The 18,540-nt window shown below is 63.3% G+C and overlaps 3 protein-coding genes across 4 annotated transcripts; 2 read left to right on the top strand and 1 right to left on the bottom strand.

Moving 5' to 3' along the window:
• The first annotated feature begins 681 nt into the window (after positions 1-681).
• On the top strand, positions 682-7,085 carry NPDC1 (neural proliferation, differentiation and control 1). 2 transcript variants are annotated; one of them, XM_008005538.3, is made up of 9 exons: positions 682-1,035; positions 3,800-3,946; positions 5,378-5,503; positions 5,581-5,751; positions 5,827-5,893; positions 5,966-6,050; positions 6,128-6,207; positions 6,485-6,581; positions 6,688-7,085. In XM_008005538.3, the coding sequence occupies exons 1-9, from the start codon at positions 924-926 to the stop codon at positions 6,778-6,780; spliced, it is 978 nt and encodes a 325-aa protein (XP_008003729.1). In that variant the 5' UTR covers positions 682-923; the 3' UTR covers positions 6,781-7,085. The 2 variants fall into 2 exon arrangements, with proteins under 2 accessions (XP_008003729.1, XP_008003728.1); XM_008005537.3 differs by lacking the exon at positions 682-1,035 and having other exon boundaries at positions 3,570-3,946.
• A 2,973-nt stretch (positions 7,086-10,058) lies between these two features.
• Positions 10,059-14,588, bottom strand: LOC103239589 (chromosome 12 C9orf139 homolog). Its single transcript, XM_008005540.3, is given in 3 exon segments — positions 10,059-11,706; positions 11,708-11,865; positions 13,713-14,588. Coding segments are annotated over 3 exon segments (591 nt in total). The 5' UTR covers positions 13,881-14,588; the 3' UTR covers positions 10,059-11,441.
• Positions 14,589-14,737: 149 nt separating this feature from the next.
• Positions 14,738-17,105, top strand: FUT7 (fucosyltransferase 7). The gene is made up of 2 exons (XM_008005541.3): positions 14,738-14,936; positions 15,078-17,105. Exons 1-2 carry the CDS (start codon positions 14,924-14,926, stop codon positions 16,091-16,093), a joined length of 1,029 nt encoding a protein of 342 aa, XP_008003732.1. The 5' UTR covers positions 14,738-14,923; the 3' UTR covers positions 16,094-17,105.
• The last annotated feature ends 1,435 nt before the right edge of the window (positions 17,106-18,540 follow it).

Here is an 18,540-nt window from a genome sequence, read left to right as displayed (position 1 = left end):
CACGAGAATCACTTGAACCCGGGAGGTGGAGGTTGCAGTGGGCCGAAATGGCACCACTGCACTCCAGCCTGGGCGACAGAGACTTTGTCTCAAAGAAAAAAAAAAATGCCCATTGTCCTGGGGGAGCTAAAGGGTTCACCTGGGGACCGTGAACACCTTGGACAGCTCCCAGCTGCAGTCCTCAGTGGCTCCGGGTCACTCTTGCCCCCTGGTGGCCTCACTGAGCGCGGCCGCCGGCTCCAGCCAAAGCTGCAGTCGGGGCCAGGGCCGTTCTGCGTTCCTGTATTTGCTTTTCCCGCGAGTGGGGGTGCCCGTGCCTCTGTGGGCACACCTGTGCCTCCCTGCGCACCTGCTCAGCTTGTGAGCACCTGTCTGCGTGAGCCCGGCGCTCCTGTGTCCCTGTGCGCTCGCGAGGCTAGGCCCATACAGGTCCTCTGCCCCATCGCGGGTGCGGGTGAGGGGTTGAGAGTCCTACCGGGAAGAGGCCAGAAGGGAGCGCATCCCGGAGACACCCACCCCCGGCCCAAACCCAGCCGGACTTCTGGGAACTGCACCGGCCCCGGAGGCCGCAGGTGTCGAGACACCCTGAGGCCGAGAGAGGTACAGAGCGGCCCGGAGAGGGGACCAGAACTGGCGCAGGGGGAGCGGGCGCAGCCTGGAGCGGCCCTGCCTCCCCCGCAGGTGGAGCGCGCAGGCGCAGTCTCCGGGCGCGCGCCTCGCCGGCGCCTCCATCCCGGATCCTTGCTGCAGCGTCAGCGCCGCCGCCCGTGCCTTTCCTCTTCCTCCTCCTTCTCCTTGGCCTCCGCCTCCTCTTTCCCCTTCGTCCTCCCCAGCTGCCTCCGCTGCTCCCGACGCGGAGCCCGGAGCCCGCGCCGAGCCCCCGGCCTCGCGGTGCCATGCTGCCCCGGCGGCGGCGTTGAAGGATGGCGACGCCGCTGCCTCCGCCCTCCCCGCGGCACCTGCGGCTGCTGCGGCTGCTGCTCTCCGGCCTCGTCCTCGGCGCCGCCCTACGTGGAGCCGCCGCCGGCCACCCGGGTGAGCGAGCGCGCTGGGCGCAAGCCGCGGGGCGCCCCGGGGCCGGGATCGCCGGGCGGGGACCGGGTTGCTGGGCGCCGCCGCCGTCGTCCTTCCCAGGCCCGCAGGCCCTGCAGGCCTGGTCCGCTAGTGGCGGCGGCCCCGCCTCGCCCAGGATGGAATAAACAGGCCCGGCTGGTGGGCGCAGCGTGGAGCCTCCGAAAGGCCGCCCCGGATGGGGTTTCTGCCGGTTCCCGGAGGCGAACCTGAGGTTCCTGGCTTCTTCCGCAGGGAACCCATCTGACTCAGGCCTCCGTGCCGCGGCCATCTGGCTCTGGGCGGGCCCGCTGGGAGTCTGCCTGCGTCTCTGTGTGTGTCCGTGTTCGGGGCTCCTGCGGGTGCGGGCTGACCCTGAGTGCCCGCCGGCTTCGCTGCCCGTGCGCATCCCGGGGTCGGGGCCTAGTGCTACTCTGCCTGTCCTCACTCCTTGGGTGGCGCTGGGCACCGGCCTTGTGCGCCATGGTGGGTGCTGAAGTTCCGGGGACACTTGATGGCGCCGGCTCGGAGTCCTGTTCTAGCTTCAGTGTGGGGAGGCTGTTGTAGCCTCAGAGCCTCCTCCTGCAGCCCCTGCCCTGGAGGGCACTGGCATTCTCTTTGGGACTGAGGGCTGCAGGTGGACTCCGGAGGAGGGTGATAAGCCCAGGGTCCAGCTGCACAGATGGGTCCTGAGGTTCCAGAGAGCAGAGCTCCCTGTAGGAACCCAGGATACAAAGCTGACCTTTTTCTGGGTGGACTGAACTGGGAGACTGTGACTGCATTCCTGGTAGCCCTGCAGAAGAGGTACTGTGAGCCCATTTTACAGGCAAGGAAACTGAGGCATGCACAAGTTAAGTGGGTTGTGGCGCAGCTGAGGCGCTGACCTGGGCAGCCTGGTTCTGCACGTGTGGTCTCAAGAGACCAGAGTGAGGCTGGCTTCCTCCTGGGCACAGTGCCCCTGGATGGGAGGTGGGCATGAACAGGACAGGCTTCCGAGAGTCAGTGTGGTCAGCCAGGAAAGGCGGAGGCCACCTATTCAGGAAACGGGGCTGCAGCTGCTGTGCTGAGGCCAAGTGGGTGGCGGGTGCCAGTCCTCAGTTCACCGGCCTCTGTGGCTTCGTGTCTGCCTCACCAGGAGACCTAGCAGGGCCCTCCCTAGGCAGCCCCCCAACTCCCAGTGCCCAGTGCTTGGAAGGGAGGGCCCTCAGGCAGCCCAGACGTTGAGTGGTGGGGGGTGCCAGCCACTCTCCAGCTGCTCTTGTTCCTGAGACCTCTCAGGAGGAGGAAGTGGGGGATGGAGGCTCCTGGGCTGGGGAATAAGGGTCTGGGAGGGGCCTGGAAGCCAGACCCTAGAGCCGGCTTTGTACCTCAGGCCCCTGCCTTTGGCGTAGTGGACTGTGGGTTATCAGCACAGGGGTAGGGACTGCCTCATTCGCCAGATGCCAAGCTGGCGGGTGGGCCCAGGTGGACCTGCTGGCACAGGTTTAATGTTTAACATGCCCAAGTCCTGGCCCACTGATACTGAGGCTGCTGCCCCAGGTCATGGAGGGTGGGCAGTGCCTGGCATTGGCTCCTGTGCCCACCTGCCACTGCAGCTGCTGAGGCTGCTGGAACTGCCTCGAAGGGAAGCCGACAGCCTGAGGGCCCTGAGTGTCAGGTTACCAAGGAAACCAAGCCAGCCAGCCAGCCAAGGTCTGGAGAAGGACAGATGCCCCGTGTGGCCCCAGTGGCCCTGCCTGCAGTGTGCAGTGTGGGGCTGGGCAGAGAGGAAGAGTCCTGGTTAGCCCGAGGTCCCACCGCAGACTCCTCAAGCAGGGTTGATGGCCCTGCTGGGGTTCCCCTGGCTCCACTGGCTCGCCGTGACTGGGGACATTCCTTAGCTTTGAGGCAACTCAGCTTCTGCATCCCCGAGGGGAAACTGAAGCAGAGGGCTATTGCCCTCTCGCCCCGTTCTCCAGCACCAGGATAAGACTGATTAGCCACACGTGTCAGCTGGTACCGTGGCCTGGGCCCCTCATCAGCGAGATGAAAGTGCAGTTAGGAACTAGTGTCTGGCCTGCCGTCCCCAGCACTGCCAGCCTTGGCCTCCTGAGGCCCTCAGGTGCCACCTAGCCCGACTGCAGCCCCTGGTGGTGTGGCTTTGGGAGTGACCTGCCTGGGTTCTGTGTCTGAGGTCAGTGAGGCCAGCAGACTCCATTTTAGGTCTCCTTGGTGCCTGGGGGACGAGCCAGAGGCTGGAGGAGCAGCGTCCCTTCTTCCAGGCTGCGCGCTTGTTCAGTGCTGGGTTCAGGGCAGAGCCGCACGGGAAGGAGAGGTCTCTGGCAGCATCGTTTGCTGCTCCCCAGCGACAGACCTGGGCCCCTCCCTCTGGGACTCCCAATCTGGATGGGGTTCCTGGCTCGCTGTGGGGCATGTTGAGGCTGGAGACTGGGCTTGTGGGGTTGCACGGCCCTGCCCAAGAGAACTCAGCACTGCCCGGACAGTGAGGCTCCGCTTCTGAGTTGAGGGCTCTATCAGGCCTGGAAGTGGGCCCGGGGAGGGGAAGGGGCAGGGTAGTTCTGAGAAGTTCCAGGACTGTTTGCTTCCTGATTCTGAGCCCCTGCGGCAGGGAGGAAGGGCCTGTCCAGAACAATGGCCAGAACCAAGCCTGGCCGGCTCCCGGCCAGCTCTGGGGTGGTCAGTGCTGCCATGTGCAGGGGCCGAGCCCCGCGGGGCCGTGAGCCGGCCCTGCCTTCTGCTTCCTTCCCAGATGCAGCCGCCTGTCCCGGGAGCCTGGACTGTGCCCTGAAGAGGCGGGCACGGTGTCCCCCTGGTGCACATGCCTGTGGGCCCTGCCTTCAACCCTTCCAGGAGGACCAGCAAGGGCTCTGTGTGCCCAGGATGCGCCGGCCTCCGGGTACGAGGGCAAAGGGGGAAGTCGATGGGGGGATGTCCCTGCGTGAACCTCTCCCTGTAAGAAGCGGCCGGCTGGGCACGCTGGCTCACGCCTGTAGTCCCAGCACTGTGGGAGGCCCAGGCAGGTGGATTTCTTGAGGTCAGGAGTTCAAAACCAGCTTGGCCAACAAGGTGAAACCCTGTCTCTACCAAAACAACAAAATAGCCGGGTGTGATGGCGCATGCTTGTAGTCCCAGCTACTCGGGAGGCTGAGGCAGGAGAATCGCTTTAACCTGGGAGGCAGAGGTTGCAGTGAGCCGAGATTGCACCACTGTACTCCAGCCTGGGCGACAGAGCGAGACTGTATCTCAAAAAAAAAAAAAAAAAAAGAAGCCTCGATGCCCAGGCCTGTGCCAGGTGGTCCCAGCGCCCTTGGACCTTGTGGGGTGTTGGGTCCAAGGCCTGGGAAATCCTCCTTCACTCTCCACGAAGCTTCCCATCCTTTCCAAATGGAGCTGGACCCAGGCCTGGGGCACTCAGGCCCTCCTAGGGGAAGGGCTGTACAATAGGAAATGCTGGAGTGGCCATGGGAGAGGAGGGGTCCATTCTCCCCGGGCCTGGGCTCTGCGGGGTCTGCCCAGAAGCCCTCCAGGCCCCCACTTCCCCGTCCGCAGGCAGCTTGCTCTTTTCCGCTACTCACTGTCCTGTCCACCCATTGGCACATGTTTACGTGTGCTGGCACGGCTGGGTGCTGGGTATGCCCCACCTGCCAGCCTGAGCCGCATCTGTCGGGATGGTCAGTCACTGAGTGACTGTAGGTGTGGTGAGGGCTTTGCTCAGAGGTGCTGGGGGTGGGAGCAGCAGCGGCTTCCCGGAGTGGGTGTTGAGAGGAGCACCGAGAAGTGGCTGTAAGGGTCTGTGTGGGCTCATCGCCTGCCTACCGGGGAGCGTCTGCCTGGACTGTGCAGCCCACAGTGGGCACCACTGGGGCCCTACCACCAGCCCCACCCCTGACGGCTGCCCCGTTCTCCTGATGACCTGGGGAGGGGTCCCGGATGCTTGACTTCCTTCGGCTTTCCCACACTCCTTGGGGAGTCACTGCCCCTCTGCCTGAGAAGGTGCTTGGAGGTGGGGAAGCAGAAGGGGCTGTGCTGGCCAGCCCTTTATGGACATGGGTTGGGGCGAGAGATCCCACTCCTTCCTCCCCCTGCCCGGTCTTTGGACATATCCCTAGCACCTCCTCCCCCTTGCCCTGCCCCCACTTTCCGGGAAGCACTGCCCCTCACAGGAAGCGCCCACACTGTCACCATGGCAATCCAGGAGGGAGAGGGCCCCCAGGCATGTTCCCAGTCCTCAGGCGCCTGGGAGGAACCTGCCAGGAACAGGGAGGCCAGGCCTGGGGCTACTTCCTGGACGGGGTCCCTCCACCTGATGGTCCCTCACCCTCCCCAGGTGGGGGCCGGCCCCAGCCCAGACTGGAAGATGAGATTGACTTCCTGGCCCAGGAGCTTGCCCGGAAGGAGTCTGGACACTCAACTCCGCCCCTGCCCAAGGCCCGACAGCGGCTCCCAGAGCCTGGTGAGACCCCCGCTTCCCGTGTCCCATGGCCCTGTCCCCAGCCCAGTGCTCTCGCTCTAACCTGTCCTCTCTCGCAGCCACCCTGGGCTTCTCAGCACGGGGACAGGGGCTGGAGCTGGGCCTCCCCTCCACTCCAGGAACCCCCATGCCCACGCCCCACACCTCCCTGGGCTCCCCTGTGTCATCCGAGCCAGTGCACATGTCACCCCTGGAGCCCCGGGGAGGGCACGGCGACGGCCTCGCCCTTGGTAGGTCTTGGTCGGGGGTGGGCAGGGGCGGCAGGGCCCCCCGCAGAGGCCGCCCTCACACGCCCTCTTCCGCAGTGCTGATCCTGGCATTCTGTGTGGCCGGCGTGGCTGCCCTCTCCGTAGCCTCTCTCTGCTGGTGCAGGTGAGCCAGCGGCCGCGGGCAGGGCAGGGAGGGCACCACACGCTCAGAGGTCTCAGGCCCCACTCCCCACAGGCTGCAGCGTGAGATCCGCCTGACCCAGAAGACTGACTACGCCGCTGCGAAGTCCCCCGGCTCACCTGCAGCGCCCCGGATCTCGGTGTGTAGCCCTCTTCGGCCCTGAGGCTCCCGTCCAACTCTGACCACCACCTGACCCTCACCCCCTCCTTCCCACAGCCTGGGGACCAGCGGCTGGCACACAGCGCGGAGATGTACCACTACCAGCACCAGCGGCAGCAGATGCTGTGCCTGGAGCGGTGAGTGGCTGCCCCGGCCCCGCCACCCCCTCCCACCCACCTCCCATCCCCACCTCCACCTCCCTTGGTCAACTTTACCCCGGGCCCTGCCACCCTCACCTGCACCCTCACCTTCACCTCCCCTGCCACCCTGCACCCTCACCTCCCCTGGCCAACTTCACCCTGGGCTCTGCTCCCCTGCCACCCCAGGGCTGAGGTGGGCTGAGTGCCCACTTCCAGACTGGGCCACTGGCACCTCGAGGGTGTGGGGAGGACCCAGCGATCCCCCCCCACCCAGGCATAAAGAGCCACCCAAGGAGCTGGACACGGCCTCCTCGGATGAGGAGAATGAGGATGGAGACTTCACGGTGTACGAGTGCCCGGGCCTGGCCCCAGTGAGTGCCTCAGGGTGCAGGGAGGGGCATACCATCTCCCGGGGTTTCCTCCCAGCAAGCATGCCCCCAGTCTACCCACTGCCCGGCCTGACACCCACGTTTGCAGACCGGGGAAATGGAGGTGCGCAACCCTCTATTTGACCACGCCGCACTGTCTGCGCCCCTGCCGGCCCCCGGCTCACCGCCCGCGCTGCCATGACCTGGAGGCAGACAGACGCCCACCTGTTCCCTGACCTCGAGACTCCCGGGGAGGGGCAGGACCCGGAGCTTCCCACTAAAAACATGTTTTGATGCTGTGTGCTTGTGACTGGGCCTTAGGCTTCAGGCCCTGGGATCCCTTGCCAGGGAGACCCCCAAACATTTGTGCCAGGAGACCTCCTGGTCCCCTGCACCTCTCCTGTTCGGTTTGGACCCCCAGACTGGAGGGGCAGGGAGAACCATGGAGCGAAGGAATGGGTGGGGAATTCTAGAGACAAAAGCCAATTAAAGTCCATTTCAGACCTACGGCTTCTGCCTGTGTTGCTGGCTTGTGTTAATCTTCCGCCGTCTCCATCTACCATGTGGGGCCCTGGTAGATGGACCTTCAAGTGAGGGCCCTGGGGTCTGCTCTTGCACCCCCAGAGGGTGGAGGCCTTTCTGTCCCCTCATTAGGAGGACCTTCCTGTCCCGTGGAGCTGGAGGAGAGGCCACGGGATCATCCCCACCCTCCTCAGCCAGGCCTCACCCCTGCGGACCCTTCTACTCAGGTGGGAGAGGGGAACGGTGCAGCATAGGGCTGGGCCAGGCCAGAGTTGGTTCTACGGTCCGAAAGACCCTCATCCTGTGTGATAAAGAGAGCTGGAGCAGGGGACAGTCCACACACACCTGGATGTGGGTGCCCATCACCTCCAGGCAGAAGGAAAATGATGTAGACATTGAGTCTGATTTTCTCATGGGGACCGCGGATGTCAGGCCCTGCAGCACGCGGAGAAGGGATGGCAGGCAGAGGTACCTGTGTGACACCAGCTATGCACAGCCAGGTGGACTCATGGGGCTGGGTGAGGGGTGTGATGGGAGAGGCCTGGACACCTGGAGCTGGGACTTGGCCCCTCCTAAATTTGGAGCAAGAAGGCCCCAAGGGAGGGAGGGGGACCATGTGGTCAAAAGTGCCCAGATCAGGCCAGTACCAGGTCAGGGTGCAGGGGCTGAAACTCTGTGTCCCACTGACACTGGGGATGTAGGAGGACTGGGTTCAGAAGCGCCTCAGTGGTTATTAGGAGTCTGGAGTTCTAGGCGCCTAGACGGCCCTGGTGTGTTCTTATTATTAGTCAGGGTTCTCTTATTTATTTATTTTTGAGACGGAGGTTCGCTCTTATTGCCCAAGCTGGAGTGCAATGGTGCGATCTTGGCTCACCGCAACCTCTGCCTCCCAGGTTCAAGGGATTCTCCTGCCTCAGCCTCCTGGGTAGCTGGGATTATAGGCATGTGCCACCACACCCAACTTATTTTGTATTTTTAGTAGAAACAAGTTTTCTCCATGTTGGCCAGGCTGGTCTCGAATTCTCAACCTCAGGTGATTTGCCCACCTTGGCCTCCCAAAGTGCTGGGATTACAGGCGTGAGCCACTGCACCTGGCCAGTCAGGGTCCTCTTAAAGGAACGGAACTAATAGGAGATATATATATGGAGGGGGGGCCAGGCATGGTGGCTCACGCCTGTAATCCCAGCACTTTGGGAGGCTGAGGCAGGCAGATTGCCTGAGCTCAGGAGTTTGAGACCAGCCTGGACAACACAGTAAAACCCCATCTCTACTAAAATACAAAAAATTAGCCAGGCGTGGCGGCGGGCGCCTGTAGTCCCAACTGTCTGGAGGCTAAGGCAAGAGAATTGCTTGAACCCAAGAGGCGGAGGTTGCAGTGAGCTGAGATTGCACCACCGCGCTCCAGCCTGGAGACAGCAAGACTGTGTGTTAAAAAAAAAAAAAAAAAAAAAAAAAGAAATATATATATATAAAGGGGAGTTTATTAAGTATTAACTTACATGATCACAAGGTCCTACGATAGGCTGTCTGCAAGCTGCAGAGCAAGGAGAGCCAGCCTGAGTCTCAAAGCGGAACTTGGAGTCCGATGTTTGAGGGCAGGAAGCGTCCAGCACGGGAGAAAGATGCAGGCGGGGAGGCGAGGCCCATCGTCTCCTTTTCACATTTCTCTGCTTTATGTTCACTGGCAGCTGATTCGGTTGTGCCCACCAGATGAAGGGTGGGTCTGCCCTCTGCAGCCACTGACTCGAATGTTAATCTCTTTTGGCAACACCCTCACAGACACACCCAGGATCAATACTTTGTATCCTTCAATCCAATCAAGTTGACAGTATTAACCATCACACCTGGCATGGCGAAGATAAGACCCGCTGGGCACAGTCCCTGGAGAAAGGGTGGACCAGGCAGACTGGGGGAGAACTGCTCACCTCTGCTGGGGGAGACTGGCTTGACCTAAGCAACATGTTTTGGGGGCCAGAGCCCACCCAGACCAGGAAGCCCCCTTGACCCTCACCTCTCACTCCTTGCCTGTGACCTTGGGCTGGCCCTCAGCTGGAAGCCTCCATAGCCCTCTGGGCACTGCTGTGATGGGGCAGGGTGTGATGGGAGCCTGTATGTGGGTCCTGGTGTGATGGGTGCCTGCATGGAGCAGGGTGGACGCTGAGCCCATGCGGCACGCCCACGCCCATGCCCACCGTCCTTCACTCTAAGCCATTAGCTACAGGTAAAGCGGGTGGGTGCAGAGAGGCCCAGGTGTCACTCAAGGGCACAGGGCAGCGTCTGGCCCAGGCCACTGTGTCACTGGCTAGGAAGCTCCCCTGGAGCTCCACAGTCCCTCAGGTCACAACATCTATCCTGCTGGCCTGACTCAGGGTCCCCAGAGCAGCCTCCTAGTGTGTTCCATCTTCTTGGGGTCCCTAACCTGTCCCCATGGTCCCTGTTGCCCATTCTATCAGGGATTGGCAAGGAGGGACTTCCTCCCAGAGCAGCTGCATGAGAAGGGAGCCGTTGGGCCTGAGCTGGGGAAGGATTGGCAGGGGGCTGGGGTCCTCCGGTTGCGGCACAGGCCCCCATGCAGCCCAGCACCCTGCTGCCCACTCGCCTTTTTGGATTTTTTTTTTTTTTTTTTTTTTTTTTTTTGAGACAGACTCTCACTCTGTCACCCAGGCTGGAGTGCAATGATACGATCTTGGCTATCTGCAATCTCCATCTCCCAGGTTCAAGCGATTCTCCTGCCTCAGCCTCCTGAGTAGCTGGGATTACAGGTGCCCGCCACCACACCCGGCTAATTGTTGTATTTTTAGTGGAGACGGGGTTTCACTATGTTGGCCAGGCTGGTCTCGAACTCCTGACCTCAGGTGATCCACCTGCCTTGACCTCCCAAAGTGGGATTACAGGCATAAGCCACCACGCCAGCTTTTTGGCTTTCATTGGCCCCGGCCAATTCAGACAGACGGCCTTCAACTTTGTCCAAGCTCCTGCCCCCAGCCATCAGGAGCCCCCTTGCTCCCATAGGCCCCAGGCTGTGGGTGAGCTGCCCTGGGACCCCCAGGGACTCTGGAGACCCCAATCCTGGGCTTGGGACCTGGCTCGGCCTTGCCTGGGGTCCCATTACTTCCTTCCCACTTTACCTTCTGCTGTTGCTATCCCTGTCCCAGGGCCCTGGTGGCAGCAAGAGGCAGACTTCACCTTGGTTTCTGGCTTGACCCTGAGCCCTGAGCCCGCCTAAGCCTGCTGACCCTGGCCCAGCAGCCCAGGCTCCTCTCCAGTTCCCACTTGAGGAAGCCCAGCGGGGCACTGATGTGCATCTTCCAGCCTCAGCTACCTCCCCACTTGGTGCACTGCCCACACCTGGTGACCTCCTGAGCACAGATGCGCAAGGGTGACATGCCCAGACCCCAGCAGAGACCCTGGGGTGGCACTCATCTGTGCGGAGATGCCCCCAACCCAGCAAGATGCTGGGGCAGGGCCATGCTTAGCCCAGAATGTGGGGCATGTGATCCCCGAACCAACACCCTAGGAAGCGAGGACCTCCCCAGCTTCTGGCTCTGGGAGGCTGGGTGGGCCGGCCCCAGGTTCAGAGTCCCTGGCTGCAGCCCTCCCCTACAGCCACGCAACACAGAGGAGCAGGTCAGGGCAAAACTTGGGGTGCAGAGTGGGTCCCTGGAGGACCAGAGCCCCACTCAGCAGCTCCACCTGGAGGAGAACAAGGACACAGACGTGATCCCCCCCACGTCCTGGGGCTTGATGGGACGAAAGTGGGAGGGGAGGTGCTGGGCTCACCTGCTGCACCGCCCCGTGCTGCTCCTGGACCAGTCCCTCCACTTGGGGGTCCCCTTGGCCACCTGCCAGGCTCCGTGCACCCACTTACCTTTCCAAAGGTGGGGTCGGAGGGGCTCTCCAGCCCCCAGTTCTACCTTGTTATTGAGGATGAAGGGCCGGCTTTCTTCTCGCTGGGGCCATGTAGCTTTGCAGCACACCACCAGGGGGCGCTCGAGACACGCATCTGGATTGCCTCGCTCAAGCCAACCCGGTGAAGCAGGTGAGGGGTCAGGGAGACAGCCAGGCTCAGCCCGCTCTCTGAGGCGCCCCTCGGGCTGGGGCTGGGTGCCCCTCACCTTGCTGCTGCCCTGGGTGCCGCTGTCTGCGGGGGGCACTGGCCAGTGGTCTGCTCTTGGTCTGGAGTGGGGCCCACTGGGTTGAGGCCTCTTCCGTGGTCATCCACTGGGAAGCTGGCCCACAGTGAAGGCTCAGATGGGAAGAGCTTGTGTCCTGATCATCACGATGCCCACAGACCACGGAGCTGGGTTGGCTGCCTGCCTGGGTCCACACAAACCCAGGGAGTCAGGAGGCCTGGGTGGGGTGAGATGAGGAGGAGCCCCCACCCCCCAACTTTCTCTTTGACTCATGCCCTTTTCTTTCCTCTGAAAGGCTTTCGTTCTGACCCATTTCTGGGCAAAACCCCCGAGCCCCGTTTGCCAGTTCGCAGGTTCCCACGCACGGCTGGGCCCCATGGCAGCCACCCTGCCCAGGGTCCTCAAGGAGGAGCAAGCTAGGGGCAGAGGGTGGGGGAGGCTCCTGCAAATCCACCCAGGAAGGGAGCAGACTGGCTGCGGCTGAGGTCGGTGGCAAGGGACCCCACCAGCCTGGCAGCACAAACAGGAAGGATGGCGGGCTCTGGCAGCCTAGGCCGGGTCACCCGCAGGTGCGGCAGGACGGCCTCCTTCCTGCAGGAGCTGCCACCGGGTGCCCGTTGCAGGGAGAAGAGGTGGGGTGGCATGAGGCTGAAGCCAAGGTGTGGCTCCCCGGGGTCTCCCTGCCAGAAAAGTATGCTGGGGTGGGATTAAAGGCCCAGGTGCCACTGTGGTCATCACCCAAAACATGGGGGGCTGGAAGGGAGGGGCGGGAGGCGGCTGCCCACTCTGGTGCCAGCCCCTAAACCAAGCAGCTCAGGTGCTGACAGTTTCCCATGATACCCACAGGAACCCCTCCCTCCAAGCTCCCCTCCCTCCAGCCACCCTCCCTTCAAGCCCCCCACCCTTCAAGCCCCCTCCCTCCAGCCCCCCTCCCTCCAAACCTCCTTCCCTGAAAGTCCCCCTCTCTCCAAGCCCCCCTCCCTCCAAGCCCCATCCCTCCAGCCCCCCTCCCTCCAAACCCCCTCCCTCCAGCCCCCCTCCCTCCAAACCCCCTTCCTCCAGCCCCCCTCCCTCCAGCCTCCCTCCCTTCAATCCCTCCTGCCTCCAAAGCCCCTCCCTCCAGCCCCCCTCCCTCCAGCCCCTGTCCCTCCAAACCCCCTTCCTCCAGCCCCCCTCCCTCCAAACCCCCTCCCTCCAGCCTCCCTCCCTTCAATCCCTCCTGCCTCCAAAGCCCCTCCCTCCAGCTCCCCTCCCTCCAGCCCCCCCTTCAAGCCCCCTCCCTCCAAGTTCCTCCCTCCAGCCCCCCTCCTTCCAGCCCCCTCCCTCCAAGGCCCCCTCCCTCCAAACACCCTTCCTCCAGTCCCCCTCCCTCCAGCCCCCCTCCCTCCAGCCTTCCTCCCTCTAGCCGTTGCACAAGTTCCGCAGCACAGCTCAGCTCGGAGGCTACACTGGGCCACAGGGGTGGGGGCCTCTGACTACCACCCTGTCCCAGTCTTGCCTCTGTCCCCACAGTGGGATCCTCCCACTTCAGTCTCCAGCTGCCTGGTCCCCCTCCCAAGGCAGCCTCGTACTCACTGTGGGGCCGGGGAGAGGCCAGCAGCCCCTGGGGCCCTAGAGTAGAACAGGACAGGGACGGGGTGGTGGGAGGCAGGCCCCCTCGGAGGGGTAAAGGCCTGGACAACAGTTCATGGTTGCCATTCCTCCCAGGACACACGATCTGAGCCCTCAAAGGACCTGACAGGACAGACGCGTCCTCATTCCCGGAATCCCAGCGTTTTGGGAGGCCGAGGTGGGAGGATTGCTTGGGCCCAGGAGTTTGAAACCAGCCTGGACAACATAGCAAGACTCTGTCTCTACAAAAAATTTTAAAAAATTAACCAGGCATGGTGATGCACACCCATAGACCCAGCTGCTTGGGAGGCTGAGGTGGGAGCATTGCTTGAGCCCAGGAGATTGAGGCAGCAGTGAACCGTGACTGCACCACTGCACTCCAGTCTGGGCAACAGAGCAAGACCCTGTCTCAAAAAAACCAAAAACCAAGAAACAAAAACCCACACACAAAAAAGCAAACTTGGCTGGGCACGGTGGCTCACGCCTGGAATCCAAGCGCTTTGGGAGGCTGAGGCTTGTGGATCATCTGAAGTCAGGAGTTCAAGACCAGCCTGGCCAACATGGGAAAACCCCATCTCTACTAAAAATACAAAAATTAGCTGGGCGTGGTGGCAGGCGCCTGTAATCTCAGCTACTCGGGAGGCTGAGACAGGAGAATCGCTTGGACCCAGGAGGTGGAGGTTGCAGTGAGCCAAGATCACACCACTTGATCCTGACTTCAGGTGATCCACAAGCCTCGGCCTCCCAAAGGGCTGGGATTGCAGCCTGGGCGATAGTGCAAGACTCCTTCTCAGAAAACAAACAAACAAACGAACAAACAAACCAAGCCTGACCTGCATTGAGATCTCCAGGACGTCACATTGGGCATGAGGGCTGGGTCTGCCCATGCCTGGGACCACACAAGGTCCTTTGCAGCAGAGTGGCCATCTGGTTGGGGTGAAGCTGAGGGAGCCTGCCACTGTGGCTGAGAGTGGGGTGTTGGCTGGGGGTCAGGGTGACCCTGCAGGGCCATCCCAGCCTGGCTGACGCCCAACATGGGCTGGTGTAGAAGGAACCTGGCCCCGAGGCTCCAGGCCCCGGCTAGAGGAAGCAGGGACTCTTCAGGCTGGGTCCTCTCCTCTTCCTGCAACGGGTGCCAGCCCCCAGCCTGCTTGCGTCAGGGACAAAAGGACTCCTTTCCTTTCCAGCCTGGAAAGCCCCTCTGCTGCAGCCTGGAGGAAGGGACCCTGGGCCTAGCCTATAGTCAGAGGCGTCTATGGGCATGGATCTGGACAGGGAAAAGGAGAAAGCAGCCTCCATCCACAGTTCACTCTGGGACCAGGCCCTTGCAGGCACGCGCTGGGCTCCTGTGGGAAGGCTAAGGGCCCCAGGACAGACCTCCTCTCCGGGCGTCTGGGTTCCTAGATGGCAGAGGTGGCAGAGTGGGGTGGGGTGGCCCAATTGGGAGCCTCAGCCTCTGGCGAAGAGCTGAGCACAGCACATCTGCAATGTGTAAGATTCTCCTGGGAGACCAGGGCCCAGGTGGTGGTGAGCTGGGGGAAGTGGGTGATCCTGCGGTGGGAGGAGCCATCTGGCCCTCTGGGGAAGTGTGCTCGCTGTCTGCAGCGCCCAGGCCCAGGCCTGGGTAGCTGGGTGGGGGCTGGGGGGCCATCTCCGCTCAGGGTGCCCGCACCTGGGCCTTCCCTGCCCTAGGCCGAGCCTGCCTGTGCCTCCCCATCCTCTGCCTGCCCAGCTGGACATCTCTGGGCCTCTCTGGAGACCAGTGGGGTGGGCTGGGGGGGGCGTCGTATTGGCCTGGCTTGGCACCCCTCTTGTGGCTATACCCCTCCCAGCAGCCCCAGGACTAGCAAGTCCCCGAGATGGGGGTGGGGACAGTGGTTGATGCCAAAGGTTGTGGGGGCAGGGGCGGGGCAGGAGCAGGAAGGTCCCCTGAGTTCCCTCACCTTGGGCAGAGATAAAAGGAGCACAGTTCCAGGCGGGGCTGAGCCAGGGCGCAGCTGTGATTTCAGGGCATCTCTGGCGGCTGCTGTGATTTGAGAATCTCGGGTGTCTTAGCTGACTGATTCTGGGAGACTGTGGATGAATAATGCTGGTGAGTGTCGGGCCCTGGGGGAAACCCAGGCTGGGGAGAGCTAGGCAGTCTGGGAGGGGAGGATGGGGGTGACGCTGAGTGGGGCGTTTGGGTGTCCCTGAGCCCAAGTGACAGAGCCTCCCCTCCCTTGTGCTGCTGCAGGGCACGGCCCCACCCGGAGGCTGCGGGGCTTGGGGGGCCTGGCCGGGGTGGCTCTGCTCGCTGCCTTCTGGCTCCTGTGGCTGCTGGGGTCAGCCCCTCGGCGTACCCCGGCACCCCAGCCCACAATCACCATCCTTGTCTGGCACTGGCCCTTCACTGACCAGCCCCCAGAGCTGCCGGGCGACACCTGCACCCGCTACGGCATCACCCGCTGCCACCTGAGTGCCAACCGAAGCCTGCTGGCCAGCGCCGACGCCGTGGTCTTCCACCACCGCGAGCTGCAGACCCGGCGGTCCCACCTGCCCCTGGCCCAGCGGCCACAAGGGCAGCCCTGGGTGTGGGCCTCCATGGAGTCACCTAGCCACACCCATGGCCTCAGCCGCCTCCGAGGCATCTTCAACTGGGTGCTGAGCTACCGGCGTGACTCGGACATCTTTGTGCCTTATGGCCGCCTGGAACCCCACTCGGGGCCCTTGCCACCACTGCCAACCAAGAGCAGGGTGGCCGCCTGGGTGGTCAGCAACTTCCAGGAGCGGCAGCTGCGTGCCAGGCTGTACCGGCAGCTGGTGCCTCACCTGCGGGTGGACGTCTTTGGCCGTGCCAGTGGACGGCCGCTGTGTACCAGCTGCCTGGTGCCCACCGTGGCCCGGTACCGCTTCTACCTGTCCTTTGAGAACTCTCAACACCGTGACTACATTACAGAGAAATTCTGGCGCAACGCACTTGTGGCTGGCACTGTGCCGGTGGTGCTGGGGCCCCCACGGGCCACCTACGAGGCCTTCGCGCCGGCCGACGCATTCGTACATGTGGATGACTTTGGCTCAGCCCAAGAGCTGGCAGCTTTCCTCGCCGGCATGAATGAGAGCCGATACCGACGCTTCTTTTCCTGGCGTGACAGGCTCCGCGTGCGACTCTTCACCGACTGGCGGGAGCGTTTCTGTGCCATCTGTGACCGCTACCCGCACCTGCCCCGCAACCAGGTCTATGAGGACCTTGAGGGCTGGTTTCAGGCCTGAGCTCTGCTGGCCGGGGGAGGTGGGTGTGGGTGGAAGGGCTGGGTGTCGAAATCAAACCACCAGGCATCCGGCCCTTACTGGCAAGCAGCGGGCTAACGGGAGGCTGGGGACAGAGGTCAGGAAGCAGGGGTGGGGGGTGCAGGTAGGCACTGGAGCAGGCAGAGGAGGTGAGAGCAGGAGGGAGGTAACGGGTACCCGCTGAGGCAGACAGGAGGGGAAAGGCTGCGGAGGACCCTCTCCACCCTGAACAAATATTGGGTGGGTCAAGGCCTGGCTGGAAGAGGGTGAAAGGCAGGGCCCTTGGGGCTGGGGACACCCCAGCCTGCAGTTTGTGGGAGCCAAACCTGGGACCCCGAGCTTCCTCTGTAGGGGCAGAGGCACTGTGGTCCCTGGGACACAGGCACGGGTCCCTGGCACATCCACAGTTCTGAGGTCCCTGTGTGTAGGCTGGGGCGGGGCCCAGGAGACCACGGGGAACAAACCAGATTGTTCTGGGTTTAGGGAGGGAGGGCGGTGGACAATAAAGGTCTGACCAGTGCCTCGTGGGTCACCTCCGTACAGGGCCACAGAACCTGTGTCTGCCCTCCGCGACATGTCGCCCCCACAGCCACGGGGCTGCTTGTTCCCCACCGGGGATCCTGTCTCCTGACCTCGGGGCATTTGCTCACCCTCCATCTGAGAGCTCTCCCTGTGCCGGGCTGCCCGCTGGCTCCCCCAGTTCCTACAGCCTCCACCAAACAGCCCCTTATCAGAGAGCCTTCCGTGGCCCCCAAAAGGCCAAGGCGATGAGCCCAAGAATTCAAGACCAGCCTGGGCAGTGTAGCGAAACCTCATCTCTACCCAAAATACAAGAATTAGCAGGGCATGGTGGGTCATGCCTGTGGTCCCACCTACTTGGGATACTGAGGTGAGAGGATGGCTTGAGCCCAGGAGGTTGAAGCTTCAGTGAACCGTGATCACACCATGGCACTCCAGCCTGGGCAACAGAATGAGATCCTGTCTCAAAACAAAAACCAGAAACAGGCCAAGGATGGGGAAGAGTAGGGAACGGACTTCAGACGCCTGGCCAGGCTGAAAGCGTCCATCTGCCAGGTCCGCAGGCTGGAGGATGTCTTGGGTGACAGGGTCTGACCTGTGCCCTGGAGCTCCCTCTGGTAGCAAGTGCTGGGGAGGCACTGGGCATGCGGCTGCAGCCAGGGAGCCCCTGTAGTGGCCAGTGGGGAGTGGGGCAAGGAGGAGGGAGGCCAACCCACGGGTGGTGCTGACCAGGGCCTCAACAGGCCAAGCCCCCAGGGCCGGGGCACAGGGCTTGTCCCTACCCCAGGTCGGGGTGGGCAGGTTGAGGGCAGGAAGCCTCCCTCACCCATGGCTGGGGCTTGTGGGAAAGACTTGCTGGTAGCTTCCTGCCCTGACCTAGCCCTGTGGACTAAGCAGGGAAAAGCAAGTGTCCTGAGGCTGCGGGCTGCGGTGGGAGGCTGATTCCTCACCCACCAGCCCAGGGTCACCTTCCTGCTGCAAAGGAGCTGGGAGTGGGGAGCTGTGGCCCCAGAGGTCTTTCACTTGAGGGTAAGCCTTCTATGTGCGCCCAGACACTGGACACCACACAGCCCTACTTCACCCCATTCACAGGTGGGGAAACTGAGGCTGGGAGGCGCCGTCAGAGCCACCCATGGGGCCAGCCTGCCCTCTGTCGCCCTCTGCAGGCCACGCGGAGGAACTGCCCCACCTCCCCGGGGCGCCCCGGCAGGTGCCAAGCTACAGCGGCAGAACCGCCTGACCCCGAACTCTCCGTGCAGAGAACAGACTTGCCCAGATACGGGGTGAAAAATAAGCCGCGTGCAGCAGGGGCAGTCTCGGTCCCCTGCCTGCACCGCCCACGGCGAGCGTTCCTGGGGCCTCGGGTTTTCCCCCTTCCGCTGGCTGCCCGGAACCGCGGGACCGACCCACCGGGCTGCCCCGCCTCCCCTCCAGCTGGGCGCCACCTGGACTCCAAGTGCTGGTTTACAAGGCACACAGGAGACCCTTATGGGGGTGAGCTGGCGCCTCGCCAGCGTCCGCTCGGCGCGCCCCGGGGACAGTGAAGGCTTGGGGCGCCTCTGCAGAGTCGCCAGCACGGTGGGCGCAGCCGGATGCCTCTGGGAGAAGAGCGCAGCGCCCGAGGGTCCCCTGGCCTCCGAGGGCTGAGCCGGGGTCTCGGATTGGATGTGGGCGCGTCGCGTGACGCCCGGCGAGCGACGGCCCGGAGGCTTCCCGGCGGCGGCGCGCGCAGGGTCTCGGGCCCGGGTCGGTCCCGGGCGCAGCGCGGGCGGCGGGCGCCTCCTGGCGGGCGCGGACGGAGCGCGGCGCCTTTAAGCGGGGGCGGGCGGGGCGCGGGCAGAGTCGCTGTCGCCGCGGCCGCCGGGGCGGAGCCAGCGCGGATCGGGTCCCGGACGCCCGAGCGCCCCGCC

Source organism: Chlorocebus sabaeus, chromosome 12, assembly GCF_047675955.1.
Source record: "Chlorocebus sabaeus isolate Y175 chromosome 12, mChlSab1.0.hap1, whole genome shotgun sequence".
NCBI classification, from domain to species: Eukaryota; Metazoa; Chordata; class Mammalia; order Primates; family Cercopithecidae; genus Chlorocebus; species Chlorocebus sabaeus.
This window is presented reverse-complemented; position numbering and strand designations above follow the sequence as displayed.